The sequence below is a fragment of the Thalassophryne amazonica genome, chromosome 2 (assembly GCF_902500255.1).
Source record: "Thalassophryne amazonica chromosome 2, fThaAma1.1, whole genome shotgun sequence".
Lineage (NCBI taxonomy): Eukaryota > Metazoa > Chordata > Actinopteri > Batrachoidiformes > Batrachoididae > Thalassophryne > Thalassophryne amazonica.
In genome coordinates, this window is record NC_047104.1 from 54,480,674 (window position 1) to 54,502,144 (window position 21,471).

General features: G+C 39.4%; 1 protein-coding gene across 1 annotated transcript in view; it reads left to right on the forward strand.

The window, feature by feature from the left end:
• The window catches only part of fto (FTO alpha-ketoglutarate dependent dioxygenase), a 395,093-nt gene that overhangs the window by 142,537 nt on the left and 231,085 nt on the right, over positions 1-21,471 (forward strand). Inside the window, 1 exon segment of the mRNA XM_034186276.1 lies at positions 9,980-10,099. Coding sequence (XP_034042167.1) covers positions 9,980-10,099 — 120 coding nt within the window.

Below are 21,471 nucleotides of genomic sequence, written 5' to 3' on the forward strand. Positions count from 1 at the left end.
GAGGAGGTACTGCTGGCCCACCACCACCAGAGGGCGCCCTGCCTGGAGTGCGGGCTCCAGGCACCAGAGGGCGCTGCCGCCTCACAGGAGCAGCCAAGGTGACAGCCGTCACCTATCAACTGAGACAGCTGACATCCATCAACGGAGGGGTATATCAGCTGGACGGCATCTCCACCTCATTGCTGAGATATCGCTCTACCACGGAGGTAACGAACTCAGCCAGCCATACGGATTAATACCTTGTTGCTTGTGTGTAAAACAACTGAAGACTGAGAAGGACGTATTTGGATAAGTACTCTTATTCCTACATTACAGTGTTGTGTCTGATTAGAGGTGGAGGTGGTGTTTCCACCCCACGTGTTGTTGGGTGCAGCCGCACCCACATCTGACTGTTTCTGTTCCTCGCCAGCAGTACCGGATCCGACGAGCGGAGGCAGTGACCACCTGGGAGTTCGGGACTTGGCGGCTCCAGTATTCCCGGGGTTCGGTGGCGGAGGAAATCGGGTGGTTCCGGTTCGACTTGGACAGACGTCTCCTATCGTCGAGCCTGCCCACACGACACCGTTGGAATTCGACTTGTGACCGAAATTGTAATTTGTTGTGTTTGTTGTGCGTGTTCACAACAGTAAAACTTTGTTATATGACTTTCTTCATTGTCCGTTCATTTGCGCCCCCTGTTGTGGGTCCGTGTTCCTCACTTTCCCCAACATATGACTTGGGTTACTTCCCCAGAATGTTTACTTTTATTTTGTTTAATGGTTGTTTTCCTTTCACTTTTGTTGCAGACACAACCATGATGTACATGTGTTATGAGTTCATTACATAAACTGAATATTTTGCCATTTAAATACTAAAAATACACTGCACTCAACTTCAGACCAGGTATTTGGTGGTCTGTGACACATTCATGCTCTGCTTCCACATAACAGTTTACCTGTGCTGGGACTAATGCACACAGAAGAGCGAAAGTTTATTTGGTATGTAAAGGATGTTGGCACTGGGTTTGAAAATCACTTCTGTTTCAACCAGAAACAGAAGTGGTTTTGTGCTGTACCTTGCATTGTGCCAGGTGGGCTATGGGGCACAAAATGCAAATACAAAGGTTTTACACATATTTAATGTGCCAAAGGTTCATGTGATAGCAACTGGATTTTTTATTGTTCTTCAAGATGTTTCACCATTCATCCAAGTAATGGATGAGTCTCTGATTCTCTAATGTCTTCCCTTGAAAAGAAAGAAACTTTTTAACTGAAGGAGTCTCACTTAGATAAGCGATGAAACTTCTTGAAGATCAACAAGAAATGCAGTTGCTGTAAAGTGAACTTCTGGATATCTACTACCTGATGACTGAGAAAGGTACTGTAGATTAGATTTGTGATGTAATATTCTGATGACAGCTATCAAGTACATTTATCAAAATTGAAAAGTGGCTAAAGCATTTTACACCGATGTGGGCATGTACAGTACATTCTAGTGTTCCATGCTTTCTCACTCATAGAGAACTGCAGGGACAAGCTGTTCTGGTCAATATGTGAGGCCTCAGAGGGCGCAAAAGGTAAACAGAGGACGGCAGCATGGGATCGATCCCACTCTCATCAGCTATCACCTCAGGGTCCCTGCCCTGAAATTGATTGGACCTGCTCAGGGAATACTGTGAAGGTGTGAAAAAGTAAAAAAAAAAGTTGCAACTCATTAAATGGAAAAACGGGGTCTACTTTAACTCCAGAGCTGCTGTGGCAGGTGGCCAGTTGACTAATATGGGGCTAATGTGTAGTTAGTATGTCCATCACCCGGAGAGATGACAGCAAGTGCCGCAGGGGAGCCACTAGCTCCCCTCTCACTCCCCCATGCCATCTCAGAGAAAAACTAGCCCTAACAACCACTCTCTCTTTCGCACACACTTTCGATCTGTCTGCCTGGATAGGTGGCATTTAGCCAGAGTTCCCCTCTTGGTAACTAGCAGCTGGGCGGCGAGACTCGAAATGCCACATAGGCAGCTCTCCTCAATCACTTCATATGGCCGGCTTTGTGGCTGCCATCGGCCTGCGCTGTGGGGGACAGGCAGCATGTCACCTCAAAGTGGGGACACAGGTTGGATTCTTCTCACTAAAGGACAGGCAGACAATCAGAGAGATGGAAGGAGGGACAGACGGAATGGAAACGATGTCCAATATCGGAACTCAGTGGCTTTGTTGTGTGTTTGAGCTGTAGTGATCGAAGAGGAGCGTATTTGGAGAGTGTTGAAGAGACGATAAAGGATGACATTTCTTTGAAGGCTGGGTTGTATGGGATGACTGAGGGGTTGCTGAGCAGTGCCACTGGCTGTGTATTCTCCCTGACATGCCCCAGTCCTTGCTTGTCATCCCTACTGTGATCACAGCCTTTTGCAACCAAATGGCAGGATGAGTCTTTGTACAGTTTTAAGTTGTTTGTGCAAATAATTCTTGGTCTTTTCCTTGCTTGGGATGCGGGATGTCTGGAGAGTCACCTTATATTGTAAAAACTATTTTATACTTTTACATAATGCCATTAATTACCTCTGACGGAGTAAGGCTTTGGGGCAATGCTTCACTTCTGCATTTCAACTTTGACCAGTTTTATAACAATACTGCAAATATTATATATCATGACTCTTGTAGTGTGGAACAGGTAGATCAGTGTGATAAGGAGTTCGGCTGTTGATATGTAGACCTCGGTTCGATTTCTGGTTATGCTACCTGTCTGTGTCCTTGGATAAGACACTTTGTTGTCTCAGTCTGGCCTTGGCTGGGGAAGTAACCTTTGCTTCATCCAGTGGGAGTAGGAGACTCTCACCCGCTTCATGCTGCGGAATCTGGGGATAAACACATGCACCAATGGGCCTCAGGTCAAAGGTGAGTAGACCTCTGAATGGTCTACTCACTGTTCATGATTGCTTTATTTGCAAGAAACCCTCTTTAAAATATTAGTTGCGGAAGTCATGAAAGAGTCAGTAGGGGAGCCAAACTGGGACTTCTTTAAGTAGGTTTCTTTTGTTTTGTTCTCAGCTACCCCCAATTGCTTAGGGTCGCTACGAGCAATCCATATTGGGGTTCAGCTCAAGTTTTATGCTGGATGCCAGTCACAAAACAACTCTATTTGTACATGTAGAAATATGTGTTGCTTCTATTGTTGCTAAATGGTCTCCCAGCCAAGTTCTAATTAGGATTTACAGTATAAAAGTTCAACTAATATAACATTCTTCATCAATCCATTTTCTAAACCTACATATTCAAGTTAAGGGTCTTGGGGATGAGCTATCCCAGCAGTCATTGGGGGAGAGGCACCACTCTGTGGAACACAGGCAGACAAACACTCACCCTGTCACTCACACCTACATTTAATTTAGAGTTACCAATTCACCTAACTTGCATGTCTTAGAAGTGGGAGCAAACCAGAGCTTCTCACATAAACAAAAACAGTCAAACATAAACAAAACCTACAAGAAAGAAAAAGATAGTAAAACTCAAAGTGATGATTTAAAAGTTACAACTCAAATGTCTGGGTATTAAGCCCCCATAACACATAGCAAAGAATGTGCAGGAACCAGGCCGAAATGGCACATATTACCATCATCGGATGTCGTCGGGAGAGAAAGAGGCATGGTCAGCAGTGTCAGAATGCATCCAGATTACCTCGTCCACACCTGCATGATGGCATCCAAAGAGTATGTGGACAACAGGTAGATGACACTGACTGCCGTCAGACGACCATAAAAGGCGCTGAAGACGGTACTTTCGGTTTGATTGTGCGCTGTTCACATTCACTGTATATGATGAATGTGTGCCACATACATGTTATTACATATCAACATTTCCTTTCCCCTCCCTGGCCGGGGTCCAATGGAGGTGAACATCCCACAACATGCCAGCAGGCTTTGCTGTGACTGATCGATCTCAGAGCTCAATCAACTGCAATCAGATCCTTTCAGGTGCTGTTTTAATGCCATCAGAATATCTAGACTGCGATTAGATGATGAAAAAACATAGACCGCCATCAGATGTGCGTTCCATCTCGATGGCACCAAGAGTGTTTTGAACATGTGCAACGCACTCAAGACAGCTGAGCGAATGGAACCAAATATGTAGACACTCACAGACAGATGCTCCAGTGGTCTTCGGACCACAAGTCAATATTTCCTGATTGTGGCGGGATGTGTCATTCTGACGCATTTCAACCTCATTCAGCGTATGTGTGATGAGTGATTTCTTCTTTGACAGATTATCAAACCAGGGATCCTCTGGTCACAAGTTTTGATATGTATGTTGCACAGGTAAAACCAGTAAAATACAATGATAATTATAGTGAATACAGTAATTTTAATATCTTCCAAGTTGCATACAAATGTGAATCATGTGAGATTTGGTTAGATGAAATCAGTTCACAAAATAATAATTTTTGTTTGACAGAGTTTTCATATTTCTTTCTGTGTGAAATCCAGCAATAATTTTTTTTTTTGCAACGACAGAGAACAGTTATCATTCATTTGATTTGCATGATTCTCTTCGGAAGTCATTCATTCAGACTTTGTGTTGACATTTTTCAGTATTTGTGATGTAGATATTTGTATAAAGAAGTATAATAATAATTTGCAGCAGTTGGAGAAAGGCCTTGTTGCAAACCCAAATGTGCTGTTACAGGAGCAATAAACAAAATTGTTTCCAGAAAATCCACAAATCACTCTTTCAGTCACATCTGAAATGCGAGTCCTTTGTGTGGAACTTTTTTCTTTTATTCGTTTGTCTACTTCAAAATAACTTGGGGCACGTGTTGTTTTAGTCGGATGATGCTTTGAAGGACGTTTTAGGGGAGGGCAACTCGGCATCTTTCATTTACTTTGGCAGCAATTTGGGCAATCTGTGACATACACATTGAAATTGTTAACTGTATGCAAAAGCGCGAACAAAGCCACTCGCACACTTAGCGTAGTATAGATATCTACATGGACGGCTGCATTCACGCTGATGTGTGTGCAGGTATGTACAAACATGCACTCGAAACGACACCCTTAGAAATAGGCTACACCTAGCTACGAGAGGCATCCTCTCAAGGATTAAATCAGCACTTCAAAAGAGCACAAAACAAAAACACTCCCAGTGGAGAAAAGAGGAGCCGAGACTGTCATCTCCAGCAGGAGCAAAAGAGCGGGAGAGGAGGGGAAGCAGAATTAGGTAGAGGAGGAAGAGGGCAGAGTTTTCAGGTGTGCAGCCATGCATCTACAGTACATTAACAATGTTTTATACCTATGTATCAAACATGACCAATGTACGAAAAGAAAGTATGGCATGAAAATCACTTTGCAATACAAAAAATGCGCAGCACATAAGCACACTGCACACTTTGAAAGGCAAAATGAATTTTCTTTGCTGAAAATAGGTAAAGATCTGACTTAATTTGCCATTTATCCATCCACTTTAGGTAATGGCCCAGTCACACGGCATACAAAGATTCCTGAATGAAGGAAAAAAGTTTAAAAAAAAATCACATCATTGAGAAAAGGTGGACGAACGAGCTTTATAACCGAATAGCCTGTCAATCAAGAGCGCAAAAGTGAAGAAAGAGGAACAAAATGAAACCAGAGCTAATGGTAATCTCGTCACTTTAAATGAAACGCGCCTGGAGCCACTGCTAGAGTAGTGTCGCGTGTAGCCCTTGCCACACTCCTGCCTTCTTTTTTTTTTGTGTGTTGTAGAAATGCTCTCCATTCCCAAAACGGTAAAGGAAACGGCACTCAGGTTTTAATTTTAAACGCTTATTGAGTGTTGTTAGAAGGAAAGGTGATGTAACACAGTGGTAAACATACCACTGTCCCAGCTTTTTTGAAACGTGTTGCAGGCATCCATTTCAAAATGAGCAAATATTTGCACAAAAACAATAACGTTTATCAGTTTGAACATTAAATATCTTGTCTTTGTGGTGTATTCAATTGAATATAGGTTGAGGATGATTTGCAGATCATTGTATTCTGTTTTTATTTACATTTTACACAATGTCCCAACTTCATTGGAATTGGGGTTGTGTATATATATTACACACACACACAAGGGCACAACCACAATTGTTTTTACCGCTTTATCGCATAACAAATTATAAATGAAAACAAAGTATCTCAAAGCTGTTTCTTTCACTTATACAGAAATTGTCTTTTTTTTTCTCAAAACAAATTACACAAATTGCACTTAGTGTTTATGCTTTTTGGTGCACATCTTTAAACTGAAAATGATGGTGATCTTGTCAGAAATCAAAGCTTTTTAAATTTTTTTTTTCAAGTGGTATGTAAGGACTACTGCTGCTTGAGTCTTTGATCTTGTAGAGATTTTCTACTTCTACATTTAAATGTTGCATTTTATGTCTTTCAAACAAGACAGTTGGTTGAAAATTGACCTGTCGTGGTTACATGAGTAGAGCTGCTTCTACAACCCCTGGCAAAAATTATGGAATCACCGGCCTCAGAGGATGTTCATTCAGTTGTTTAATTTTGTAGAAAAAAAGCAGATCACAGACATGACACAAAACTAAAGTCATTTCAAATGGCAACTTTCTGGCTTTAAGAAACACTAAAAGAAATCAAGAAAAAAAGATTGTGGCAGGAAAAAATTATGGAATCACCCTGTAAATTTTCATCCTCAAAACTAACACCTGCATCAAGTCAGATCTGCTCGTTGACATTGACCCTGTGCCATGACATTGACCCTACGTGTCTTCTTGCAAGGAATGTTTTCGCAGTTTTTGCTCTATGGCAAGATGCATTATCATCTTGAAAAATGATTTCATCATCCTTAAACATCAGAAAAGTCTCCAAAATATCAACGTAAACTTGTGCATTTATTGATGATGTAATGACAGCCATCTCCCCAGTGCCTTTACCTGACATGCAGCCCCATATCATCAATGACTGTGGAAATTTACATGTTCTCTTCAGGCAGTCATCTTTATAAATCTCACTGGAACGGCACCAAACAAAAGTTCCAGCATCATCACCTTGCCCAATGCAGATTCGAGATTCATCACTGAATATGACTTTCATCCAGTCATCCACAGTCCATGATTGCTTTTCCTTAGCCCATTGTAACCTTGTTTTTTTCTGTTTAGGTGTTAATGATGGCTTTCGTTTAGCTTTTCTGTATGTAAATCCAATTTCCATTAGGCGGTTTCTTACAGTTCAGTCACAGACGTTGACTCCAGTTTCCTCCCATTCGTTCCTCATTTGTTTTGTTGTGCATTTTTCGATTTTTGAGACATATTGCTTTAAGTTTTCTGTCTTGACGCTTTGATGTCTTCCTTGGTCTACCAGTATGTTTGCCTTTAACAACCTTCTCATGTTGTTTGTATTTGGTCCAGAGTTTAGACACAGCTGACTGTGAACAACCAACATCTTTTGCAGCATTGCGTGATGATTTACTCTCTTTTAAGCATTGATAATCCTCTCCTTTGTTTCAATTGACATATCTCATGTTGGAGCCATGATTCATGTCAGTCCACTTGGTGCAACAGCTCTCCAAGGTGTGATCACTCCTTTTTAGATGCAGACTAACGAGCAGATCTGATATGATGCAGGTGTTAGTTTTGGGGATGAAAATTTACAGGGTGATTCCATAATTTTTTCCTCAGAATTGAGTGATTCCATATTTTTTTCCTGTACTTGGTCTAAAAAAGTAACCGTTACTGACTGCCACAATCTTTTTTCCTGATTTCTTATAGTGTTTCTTAAAACCAGAAAGTTGCCATTTGAAATGACTTTAGTTTTGTGTCATGTCTGTGATCTGCTTTTTTTCTACAAAATTAAACAACTGAATGAACATCCTCCGAGGCCAGTGATTCCATAATTTTTGCCAGGGGTTGTAGTTCATATCTAGTTCATGAGATAATACACAGTAAAACCACCAGTGTTAAATTAACACTGACAGTAAACATATGGTGCCAGTCTGGTCAGAGTAGGACCATAGTTTTACACTGGTGATTTTACTGTGCAGCATTGGATAATTGAAAAAAGTTTAATAATTTCAAAATGAACATATTTTAACAGTCAAAATATAATCTAATATTCCTTGACACTGTATGAATTTTTCCAATGTAATGTGATCTGAATATAGTTACTGATTTTTGTAATTTGATTATGTCATCCCAATTTCATGTAATCCATTACTACCCACATGCAGTGCATACCAGTTCTAGTTTCAAAAACGTCTCCAGCCATGTACAGGTGGGGCGCATGTGACTGGGAATCCACTGAGCTCCAGAAAAGAAAAAGAAAAAAAAAAAAAAAAGATTTTTCTCACGTTTTGCAGAGTAGTGTGCCTGCTGAGGAGAACTTGACATTGAATACTGCCAGCTGAAAGCTGCTCATCTTATGTGCACCAAGTTGTAATTTGACCCATTACAGTATGAATGGTCCAGACCACAGCAAGTTGTGGCAGCCGCTTTATTATAAACGCACTAAGCACAACTGGAAGCTCACACGAGCACTGACTGCACAGCCATGGTTTGACTGATTTCCTGAAATAATGCTGCCTAACCTGCCATCTAATCATAGAATAACCCTGTTCCCAAATGGGTTTGTACCTAAAGATGTCTTGATGTAACAAGGACTCCAGCAACTGTTGCAAAGAATCAAGAAATCCACAATCATGTCAAATCATCAACAAATTATTCCAGAGAATAGACCTCTGAACAAAGATAAAACCTAGAACCTCAGAAAAATCTTTTATCCACATCATCACTGTTTGAATGCTCATATATGCCTGTGATTGTTGCATGCTTCTGTGTTGTGCTTATTTGATGGGTGGGTGGAGGTGTGTTTTACCTTTGCTGTTTACATAATTTATGTTCTATTTTTCTGACTTTATTTCATGTTAGATATGAAATTGTTCTTCTAATGTGAATTTGTGCAAAATTTATATTGCATTGTCATTATTATTGTTTTTATTATTATCTACCTATCCACCATCCTGTCTGGGAATCTATAAAGATACAGTCTTCTTTCCAGTGAGGGTTTGCTGCAATTATTATTATTATTATTATTATTATTATTATTATTATTATTATTATTATGACTCATACTAGTAGTGTTATAATAATAATTATTATTATTATTATTATTGTTATGTCTTGTAAAACCTTATGTACCGGCTTGAGCTCTGCACTCTCAGACTGCAGGATTACTGGTTGTTCCTAAGGTAAAAAACAAAAAGAAGTGTGGGACAAACAAGGTTTTCTCTTACTGTGAATCTTGTGTGTGTGTGTGTGTGTGTGTGTGTGTGTGTGTGTGTGTGTGTGTGTGTGTGTGTGTGTGTGTGTGTGTGTGTGTGTGTGTGTGTGTGTGTGTGTGTGTGTGTGTGTGTGTGTGTGTGTAATGTTTGTCCATTAGGATGAGACAGCCTGTTTCCATTGGGTGTATTTAATCCAAACTAAAGTCGCATCTATTTTGAATTTAGTTTATGAATTGGATATGACTGTAATGGACGTAATTCAACCTGGGCAAGTTATCCAATCCAGGATTGGGTCTCATTAAACTTTGGAGTTGTTTGTTGTTTATCCAGTATGTTGTGTTTTAAATGATGTACATTTTAATTTTTTTAGTGTGTTATAATGGGTTTAATTGTTTTTTGTTTTTGTTTTTTGCTTTTAATTGTGATATGTGAAATTGTTGATGTTAAAGCTCTTTCAGTTGTGTCATTTTGTACTAAAAAGCACTATTTAAATAAAATATCTATTATTAGTTTTGTCAAATTTACAGATGCTACGTAAATGTTTTTCTATGCACACTCCATTCAGTTGTAACTGCATTTCAATATGGTAGTAACTGGAGTAGCATAATTTTTCTAACTGAGGGAATTGGTTTTTCTAATCCTTAAATAATAAAAACCCAGAGAATTTTCACCTTTCTGAATTGCACAAATCTGAGAGCCGCAGTTTTCTGCCTGACTGAGGAATTTCATCTTGTGCTTGTTGGCGTGCGCAGGTGGAGTTTGAGTGGCTGCGGCAGTACTGGTTTCAGGGTCAGCGCTACACCCGCTTCTGCAGTTGGTGGTCCAGTCCCATGGAGCAACTGGAGAAGGACTGGAGGCTCATGGAGACCATGGTAAGTTCAAAAACACCTGCAGGTTTGTGGCAAATATGAGTGATTTATTTTTGCATGTTTTATTTTACATTACAGTTAAAAAAAAATGTAATCTATACTTTTCAATAATTTCATTAAATTTATCAGTAATTATCCTCAGTTTTTTAATCGTAACATTTCTTTAAAGAAAAAGAACTTCAATCTAAAAAAGATTTAACAAAAAATGTTTTACACATTAACCTTTTAAGTAAAAACATCATATCAGAATGAAGAATTTATCATTTGTCATAAAATCAAAAACCTTTGATTCTGAATTTAACAATATAATCGGAAATTTGCCTAAATTTCTCAAATGCAGTAACATTTTTCATATTCCAGTAAATCTAAAAACATATGTGTAACTTCACGTCTACTGCAGATTGCACATTTCTAACTGTTCTTCCCCACCTGTGTTTATACAAAGCACACAGGTGATGTGTTGCCCCACAAAGCTGTTCGCAGGCGTGCAAGGGTGTGTTCAGAATTGCGATGGATTGTCTGACGTCTCACCACAGTACTTTATTAAGGATGTATCACACATTTAATTGCGGCCTCAGAAGTTTTATTAGAGGAACCCGACCACACGGCTCTTATTTAGACACCACTGCAAAGGAATCGCTTATCGGAATGTCAGACTCATAATTAAGGCACCTTAGTCATAGCTCGCTACTGTATGTGCACGTGCATCGCCCCCCAAAGTGAGAGTGTGTGTGTGTATGTATGTTGAACAGCCTGACACCAGAAGCAGCAGGGGGCACTCTTGTATCACTGTAGCAGCAGCAGAGGGGAAGAAAAGAGCTGTGCTCCCCTTTTCCTCTCTACTGCCTCTCTCTCTTTGTTTCTTTATGTCTCTCGCCTGCTCCTGCTGTCTCTGGGAGCCCTCTGTCTCTGTCAGTGTCGAACGCTGAGCAGTAATCACATCTAATGCTCAGGCGGGGATAAAGACAGGGGCTGGAGGAGAACGGTACTGCTGCTGCCGATGCTGCTCAGCTCTCATAGTCTCTCTCTCTCTGTCTCTCTCTCTCTCTCAGCCAGGTACAGGGTGGGTGGGGGGTTGGTGGAGAGCAGTTAGCAGACAGGGGCTAAACTCATCTTGAGCTCTACCTCTGGGCTCAGATGAAGTGTATGATTTGGACCTGTATTTAGAAAAGGGCATCAGTGAAATGTGAGGTCTTTCTTGCTCCCTTGTTCTTTTTCTTTCTCTCTGTTGTGTGTCTTTCTTTCTCTTAATAGGCAGACAAGCCAGAGCCATTGCGCGTGCCTTTGCGTCTCTGCGTGTCCGCACGCGAGCCGCTGTCACGCAGCAGGAAATGAGCGCGTTTTTGCACAGGTTTATAAAATTATGTGCATGTAATTTTTAATATATACAAAAAAATGAAACAAACAAAACAAACAAAAATGATGTAAAGTTCTGCATGGTGTCTGAGAGAAGTTTGCAGTGGACCTGCACAAAAATAATGTAAATAACACCATTCACTATTGCAATGAAAGACAGCATTATTGCCCTCGCCAGCATTATTTACATACATGCATCGACCTCTGATATGTTGATGAAAAGCACTTCAGAGCCGTGACTTATAGATTTTCCTGTGGTTGTTTAGAGAGCAGTTATATTAAAACACATTTCTCTAAATTATTCTGGGTTATTTAAATTATATGTTTCCCACTCTGCATTCCTTTATTGCATATATTTTATATTTTGAAGTTGGAAATTGGCAGTGCACTGTAATTGAGTGAAATAAATGCAGGCTGCAGCGTGCACATTCTATTTACACTGTTATGTTTTTTGTTTTGTTTTTTGGGGGGGTTGGCAGGGGGTCTTGCCTGAGTGGTATGTTTGAATGTGGCATTATTTTGTATTATTTATTTGATATCACTGTGTGTATTTTAACATAAAAATATGTCAGATATGTTGAAGCAGGTTTCGAAAAAGACACCGCATCGGTGCCGTAGCAGTAGATCAGCCGGTTGTTCTCTCACGCTAAAATAGCAAATACAAACAGGCAACCTTCCTCTCTTTTTGTCATATTTAGTACAGGGTGTTGTGGGACGCGCTGGTCCGTGTACGTTTGGTAGCTTCAGGTTGTGTGAAGTGTACTGCCGTACAGGAGGACTCGCTCCTGTTTCTGGGTACCGTTTCTCCCTGGGGCTCCCTCTCTCCTCCCCGCAGCCTGTTGTCATGCAAATGATCATCCTTCCATTTGAATGACATTCTGATAAAATAAATACATAAATAAATATATAAATAACTGAAACAAAATAAGTCAGCGTCCTTGCTTGCGTCTCTTTTGTCCCCAAACTTGTCCCCCAAGCTTATGAATTTACATGGTTCACTGAAAAAGACAGTGCACTGACTATATATATATATATATATATATATATATATATGTATATATATATGTGTGTGGTGTGTGTGTGTGTGTAATTAGTGAAAATAAACAATTTTGTTAAAACTGTAGTATTTGGTATTTTTTCATAGAATATCAAATTCAACACATCCAGTAATTCCTAATCTAAAATTGTTTCCTTGTCATGAAAGAATCAAATCATTTACAGAGTGACTGACTTCATTTTAAATTAAGCAAAAATGCCATTTTTTGTACGTGTAGTACCTGGTATATGACATCATAGGACAGTTTCTGGTGATTGTCATAATAATAAAACAATTGTAAAAGCCTCATTAAACACAACCAATTATTATAAATTGCAGAAGAATGTATAAAAGATCAGGTAACACACACATTCACACCATTACAAACCATACATAATAATTCCACCTTAAAATGATGAAATCCCAAAGAGATAAATTATTAAATTGCTTTATTTAAAAGTGATGAGTATGTGTTATTCTTTCAGTGACATGTAAGCCCTCGTAATCATGAACAGTACATACACACACGGCAATACAAAATGCTTTATCAGTAAGTGAATGCCCATTAAAATATGTGAAGCATATATATATATATATATATATATATATATATATATATATATATATATATATATATATATATATATATATATATATATATATATATATATATATATATATATATATATATATATATATATATATATATATATATATGAATGTGTGTAGTGTGACCTTGCTTAGAATCTGTGTTCCCTGTGGACTGTACTGTCACTGATTCAGTAGCCTCCTTTCCCTAAGCTGGCAACAATGAATCCATCTGACTGACAATAGATGCTCTTGGCTTTATGCAAAATATTTTAAATACTGGTGTGGAGTTTTTTTTTTTAAATCTTTCCTCTTCACTGAGGGGGAGAAGTGACAGCGACGAGCCCATGAGCCCTTTTTTCTCCCTTTTTTCCTGTGTGTGTGTGTGAGAGTGAGAGAGTGCGAGTGTGTATGTGCACACCATTGATGTTAATGTATGCACTCGGCATGACTTTAATTGATTTAGTGGCTCTGCTTGCACAGTACAGCCGTTTCCCTAATTTGTCACTTTCCTGACTTCTGTGGCTGCTCGTCTTCACAACTTCAAAAGCCGCCACGGATGTAAAAAAGAGATCCACTGCATCCCGTCTCCCTCTCTCTTTTTCTCGCCCTCTCCTATGCTTATTCATTCCCTTGTTCTCCCCTGCTATCTCACCATATCTCTTGTCTTTCTCTCACACTTTCTCCCTCATTTGACAGGAGAATGAGCCTTGTAGATAGAAATCTCTTCAGCGCGCGCACACACACACACACACACACACACACACACATACATACATACACATCAATTAAATTAATTTGCCATCATAATAAATGGTATCCACTCAGCTGAATACATTTGTGTACTTCAAGATGTACAGAACAAGTGGTATCGAGGCCGTGTTGCTCTCTTCTCCGTTTACTCAGCCTATCACTCCGCGTTTTGCAATAGTTTGGTCTCACACATGAGCTTTATAAACCTGGTTTTGTGTGTGTGTTTTCTGGATGTGTTTGATAATGGTTTCATTTTTTTCACCTCAGTTTAACTTTAATAGTGGTCCTCAGAAACAATCTAAGCTGCTGTGTGTGTGTGTGTGTGGGGGGGGGTGCCTGCGCCTGCAGTCTCACCTATGTTGGCCCAATCACCATCGAGAGCTGATTAGATTATTGACCTGGCGTGTGGGGTGAGGGAGGAAGTCGGGCGACAGAGCTGGTGGGAGAGGCTACAGAGAGAGGTGCACGGTAAAAACAAAGAGTTGTGTATGTATGGGTGTTGGTGGTGGGGATTTGGAGTGGGGTTTGGGTGGGGGGGGGGAGGGTCAATGTAAATGTTATTGCTGTGTGAGCTCATTTGATCAAAGTCCTGGAAAGGTTAAGCGAATCCAATCTGGTTTTGTATGGCAGAGTGGAGACACAGGCGCTAGAGAAGAAACCCCCAGGACGGAGAATGGATTATCATATTGGCGCTGGAGTAGCAGGGGCCTCCGACAGGCAGTTTACCCTGCCCCGTAATGCGTTTAGACAGCAATTGGCCTTAATAACCTTTATTGACTTCAGCAGGTCAGTGCCAAGAATCTAATTATCAAAGTGTATCAATTTCATTGGAGTTTAGAGTTGCACCGCTCAAAATAATTATTTTAAGGTCGGGCCAGGGCAATTAATCCCCTCTGCACTTATTTGATGGCTTTGTAAAACATTATAAATGTTATGGTTTCTGTTGTGTGTTTCACCGTAAATAATTCCAGGGAGTTTTTTTTTTTTTTTTTTATGTATTATTTGGAGCGTTCACTTTGCTAGTCCGCCTGAGTGAAAAGCAGCATATTTAGAAAGCTGGAGGCCACAGCTGAATCATGTTGCAGATGCTTACTGGCAGTAATTTCTCTCTTTCAGCAGCATTTTACTTCCATACTCGGGCAGCATTTTATTTCCACTTTATATGCACACATGGAACCCAGATTAATTATAACTGTGAACTAAGCAGTAAACTGTTTAAAGAGTGTTTTTATTGCTCATTATGAAGCCATTTATTATCTCTTATATTTAACTGCATTGGCTTTTAGCACTTATTTGCATTTTATTGAGAAACTATTATTATTTTGATATTGCTATTGTAATACCATTCTGTGCATTTGCATGTACAGTGTGTGTTATAAAGCATTTCCGCCATGCATATGAAAGAAGTAAATGTGCAGCTGTGCAGCAGTTTATCCTTCATTGACTTTATTCTGCATTCACACTCAGTAGGTGCTGTTACCTGGATTGGAGCAGCTGTTTTTCCTTTGAACTACATAGACTGGAGGCCTCATCCCCCCGTTCATTATTACACAGCCTTGTTTACCCGTGGCTCTGTATCAAATTGCTCAATTCGCCCCATTTAAGCCCAACTGTATAAAATAGAAATTACTCCAAAGATTATTGTTATTATTCATTTAAAGAGGAAATATGTACCTGATAATACATTTTACAACACACAGCAGCTTGCGAGTTGGAAATATAAAATGAAAAAAGGAGCTGGAAGAGACAGAGGAAGAGACACGGCGAAAGGGAGAAGGGAGAAAATGTAACGGCGCAAAGGTATTTGCAATTCTCTTTGAAGTCCCCATTCAACAGGGTAAGCTGAATTTTCGGCAGCGCCTGATAGTGTTCTGCGTAAATGCTTAAACCCCTTTAGAGAATTTTCATGGGCAGATATGCGGTGGCTTGAAGGGGAGCGTTTATGTTACCTGGAGCCAATGCAGCCCACAGCTTTGTACCTAAAGATGTACACTAGCTGTGAATGGAATCCCACAAGAGGCGCGTTCGTCGATGACAGACTCTCACAGTGATGACGCTGTGAACCAATGGTTAAAAAAAAAAAAAAAAAGAGAAAGAAGCGAACAATGACAGCAATACTTCCATTCCACACAAAATGGGCACAAACACAGTTATGAACACATTTGTATCCATGTACAGTTGTGTCCATTTAGCAAAGTGTGGTGAATTGTTTGTCTTCATCAGAATCCGTGTCATTTTATTATTCTTTCTCATAGATGTGTAAGCAAATTTCACCTCGGGGCGGCTTGGGGTTGGGGGGTGTGGTATCAATGAATTGTACCGATGCACCAAGATGTTACTGGTGTTGCAAGGTGGTCCAAGAGGAGGGAGGTTGGGGGATTTATTTTAAATTCTATCTGTTAAATTTTAAAGCATTGTTTCGACTTTTACTTTGTATGTTTAACCTTCAAGCGACCAAGTTGGGTAATTTATGGCCCCGGGCATATATTTTTATACGACATTTTTCTAATTTTAATTGGAAAATGTTTCCTACAATGAATATGTCAATTCATGTAGTTTGTCCTGCATTTGTTTATAGAATTTTGCAAGGGTTAGGGTGATCTTTGTGGCAAGGATAATCCAGACTTGTGTGGGGACTTATGACCCCAGGAAGATCTATCGAAAGGCATTTTCGACATTATATCTTCAGATAGTATTGTAATTTGCCAACTCTAATCATTTTATTTTACTGTTTAGCAGGGAAGCATGGCGAGCAGACCTAGAATAGTAAGATTTACAGCTGCACAAGCATTGAGACTGATCCTTGATACCCAGAGTGAGGATGAAAATAGCTCATGGCTGTCACAAAGGATGACTGGTGGGTTAATTGAGATTTGTGTTAAAATACTGGCATATTTGCTAGTCACCGGTTCTTCTGTGTTTGATGCTATGATTATTCTACCATATTAGTCGCTAAAATAGCTTGGTCGCTTGTGGGTTAATTTATTAATTGGCTCACGTAGAGATGTAACTGCATCAGCATTTACTTCATTACTCATTACTTGTAACAAGAATGACACTAAATCTAATCAATTTCTTTTTGATTTACTTGATTTATGTGCTTTTTAACCCTCTGGGGCTGACGCTGTCGTATACAATGGCTAAGACCAAGCTTTACTAAATTATAAATAACTTTTGAATGATATGAGATAGAAACTTACATTTCTTTGCTGAAAAGTTAACTCCGTGGACTTTCGAGCCAGCCATCGGCCATCTTTGTACTCCTCATAGAAGCTGTGTGATGACGTGCGCAATGTGAGTGTCCAGTCAGAATTGGTTCACCGTCACATGGTTTTCCAAAATCCAATTGTAGGGCAGATTTACCTCACGTGAAAGGCCAAAGATTGTTTTCAGGAGTGATATGTTACTAGTTGGCCCGTTTGAATAGCCCCCTGGGTGCTTCAATGAGTACATACTATTAGTACATATTCAGTGTGCCCTGCGCCATTACACACAGTGATCAGTGAAAGCAGGAGCAGACGGAGTGCCTCTGATGACAATCTCATGTGCTCAAACAAAGTGTGTGTAACTATCAGGATTGCTCCACTAGTTTGCATGTAAATGTTTGTTAAATGTGGTCTATTAAACATTAGGTCTCTCTCTTCTAAGTCCCTGTTGGTAAATGATATAATAATTGATCAACATATTGATTTATTCTGCCTAACAGAAACCTGGTTACAGCAGGATGAATATGTTAGTTTAAATGAGTCAACACCCCCGAGTCACACTAACTGTCAGAATGCTCGTAGCACGGGCCGGGGCGGTGGATTAGCAGCAATCTTCCATTCCAGCTTATTAATTAATCAAAAACCCAGACAGAGCTTTAATTCATTTGAAAGCTTGTCTCTTAGTCTTGTCCATCCAAATTGGAAGTCCCAAAAACCAGTTTTATTTGTTATTATCTATCGTCCACCTGGTCGTTACTGTGAGTTTCTCTGTGAATTTTCAGACCTTTTGTCTGACTTAGTGCTTAGCTCAGATAAGATAATTATAGTGGGCGATTTTAACATCCACACAGATGCTGAGAATGACAGCCTCAACACTGCATTTAATCTATTATTAGACTCTATTGGCTTTGCTCAAAAGTAAATGAGTCCACCCACCACTTTAATCATATCTTAGATCTTGTTCTGACTTATGGTATGGAAATAGAAGACTTAACAGTATTCCCTGAAAACTCCCTTCTGTCTGATCATTTTTTAATAACATTTACATTTACTCTGATGGACTACCCAGCAGTAGGGAATAAGTTTCATTACACTAGAAGTCTTTCAGAAAGCGCTGTAACTAGGTTTAAGGATATGATTCCTTCTTTATGTTCTCTAATGCCATATAACAACACAGTGCAGAGTAGCTACCTAAACTCTGTAAGGGAGATAGAGTATCTCGTCAATAGTTTTACATCCTCATTGAAGACAACTTTGGATGCTGTAGCTCCTCTGAAAAAGAGAGCTTTAAATCAGAAGTGTCTGACTCCATGGTATAACTCTCAAACTCGTAGCTTAAAGCAGATAACCCGTAAGTTGGAGAGGAAATGGCGTCTCACTAATTTAGAAGATCTTCACTTAGCCTGGAAAAAGAGTCTGTTGCTCTATAAAAAAGCCCTCCGTAAAGCTAGGACATCTTTCTACTCATCACTAATTGAAGAAAATAAGAACAACCCCAGGTTTCTTTTCAGCACTGTAGCCAGGCTGACAAAGAGTCAGAGCTCTATTGAGCTGAGTATTCCATTATCTTTAACTAGTAATGAGTTCATGACTTTCTTTGCTAACAAAATTTTAACTATTAGAGAAAAAATTACTCATAACCATCCCAAAGACGTATCGTTATCTTTGGCTGCTTTCAGTGATGCCGGTATTTGGTTAGACTCTTTCTCTCCGATTGTTCTGTCTGAGTTATTTTCATTAGTTACTTCATCCAAACCATCAACATGTTTATTAGACCCCATTCCTACCAGGCTGCTCAAGGAAGCCCTACCATTATTTAATGCTTCGATCTTAAATATGATCAATCTATCTTTGTTAGTTGGCTATGTACCACAGGCTTTTAAGGTGGCAGTAATTAAACCATTACTTAAAAAGCCATCACTTGACCCAGCTATCTTAGCTAATTATAGGCCAATCTCCAACCTTCCTTTTCTCTCAAAAATTCTTGAAAGGGTAGTTGTAAAACAGCTAACTGATCATCTGCAGAGGAATGGTCTATTTGAAGAGTTTCAGTCAGGTTTTAGAATTCATCATAGTACAGAAACAGCATTAGTGAAGGTTACAAATGATCTTCTTATGGCCTCGGACAGTGGACTCATCTCTGTGCTTGTTCTGTTAGACCTCAGTGCTGCTTTTGATACTGTTGACCATAAAATTTTATTACAGAGATTAGAGCATGCCATAGGTATTAAAGGCACTGCGCTGCGGTGGTTTGAATCATATTTGTCTAATAGATTACAATTTGTTCATGTAAATGGGGAATCTTCTTCACAGACTAAAGTTAATTATGGAGTTCCACAAGGTTCTGTGCTAGGACCAATTTTATTCACTTTATATATGCTTCCCTTAGGCAGTATTATTAGACGGTATTGCTTAAATTTTCATTGTTACGCAGATGATACCCAGCTTTATCTATCCATGAAGCCAGAGGACACACACCAATTAGCTAAACTGCAGGATTGTCTTACAGACATAAAGACATGGATGACCTCTAATTTCCTGCTTTTAAACTCAGATAAAACTGAAGTTATTGTACTTGGCCCCACAAATCTTAGAAACATGGTGTCTAACCAGATCCTTACTCTGGATGGCATTACCCTGACGTCTAGTAATACTGTGAGAAATCTTGGAGTCATTTTTGATCAGGATATGTCATTCAAAGCGCATATTAAACAAATATGTAGGACTGCTTTTTTGCATTTACGCAATATCTCTAAAATCAGAAAGGTCTTGTCTCAGAGTGATGCTGAAAAACTAATTCATGCATTTATTTCCTCTAGGCTGGACTATTGTAATTCATTATTATCAGGTTGTCCTAAAAGTTCCCTAAAAAGCCTTCAGTTAATTCAAAATGCTGCAGCTAGAGTGCTGACGGGGACTAGAAGGAGAGAGCATATCTCACCCATATTGGCCTCTCTTCATTGGCTTCCTGTTAATTCTAGAATAGAATTTAAAATTCTTCTTCTTACTTATAAGGTTTTGAATAATCAGGTCCCATCTTATCTTAGGGACCTCGTAGTACCATATCACCCCAATAGAGCGCTTCGCTCTCAGACTGCAGGCTTACTTGTAGTTCCTAGGGTTTGTAAGAGTAGAATGGGAGGCAGAGCCTTCAGCTTTCAGGCTCCTCTCCTGTGGACTGCTGGGGGGGTTCCCATGATGCACTGTTTCTTTCTCTTTTTGCTCTGTATGCACCACTCTGCATTTAATCATTAGTGATCGATCTCTGCTCCCCTCCACAGCATATCTTTTTCCTGGTTCTCTCCCTCAGCCCCAACCAGTCCCAGCAGAAGACTGCCCCTCCCTGAGCCTGGTTCTGCTGGAGGTTTCTTCCTGTTAAAAGGGAGTTTTTCCTTCCCACTGTAGCCAAGTGCTTGCTCACAGGGGGTCGTTTTGACCGTTGGGGTTTTACATCATTATTGTATGGCCTTGCGTTACAATATAAAGCGCCTTGGGGCAACTGTTTGTTGTGATTTGGCGCTATATAAAAAAAAAATTGATTGATTGATTGATTGAAATGTTACTGGACAACAAAATGCAACAAACAACAAAGACCATTGTGTATATATATTGTTCAAAATGTGCATTTGTGTTTACTGTTTGAACCTTTTTTGTTTTACAGACTTTCACACAAGACCTGAAATTACCTTTATAAAGTGTCAAAACAGTTGTTTCTTATAGTTTGCTATGTGTTTTGAATAAATGTGTGTGGAAAATAATTTTTCACTTTATTTTTTCCTTGCCTATTTTTGATTGTAAACCTTTATTACACTTATAAAACACAACAAAAACATATATATTCTGAAAGCACAGGTTGTCCTGAAAAAAAAGAAACATAAAACTTGATTGTGGGATGCAGGGAGAGCTGTTAACAGCAATAATAAAAATTTATGCCAAGCGAGTGAACTGTCCAAAACATGCCCTTGGACCCCAGAGGGTTAAAATGTATACTATTACACCATTTATGTATTCCAGTTATTTTCTGAAAATATAAAATGTGTCAACACCACCATTTTCAAACCACCCCACTTTTGTGTTACTGAAAGATGGCAGCCTCGTTTAAAATAATTAAAATGAAAAAGCATGTGCTGTACCCTAACACAACTTTTAGACACTGGAGATTTTTTTGAAAGAAACGCACTGATTAATTAAAAATGACATTTTTATTGTGGTAGTACATTTAGACCTGAGCAGGTGCTAAGGATTGCAGATAACTGAAAATGTAATATATTGGTGCACCTTAGCTGTCATTGGCATGATGTTGGTCTGATTGTGGGCCCTGCTGCAACATGGAAAACATAAGTGAAACAAGTCCATTATTTAAAGCTACAGTGTGCAGGATTTACTGTCATCTAGTGGTGAGTATACAGATTGTGTTTGATGTCTTTGGTCATAAT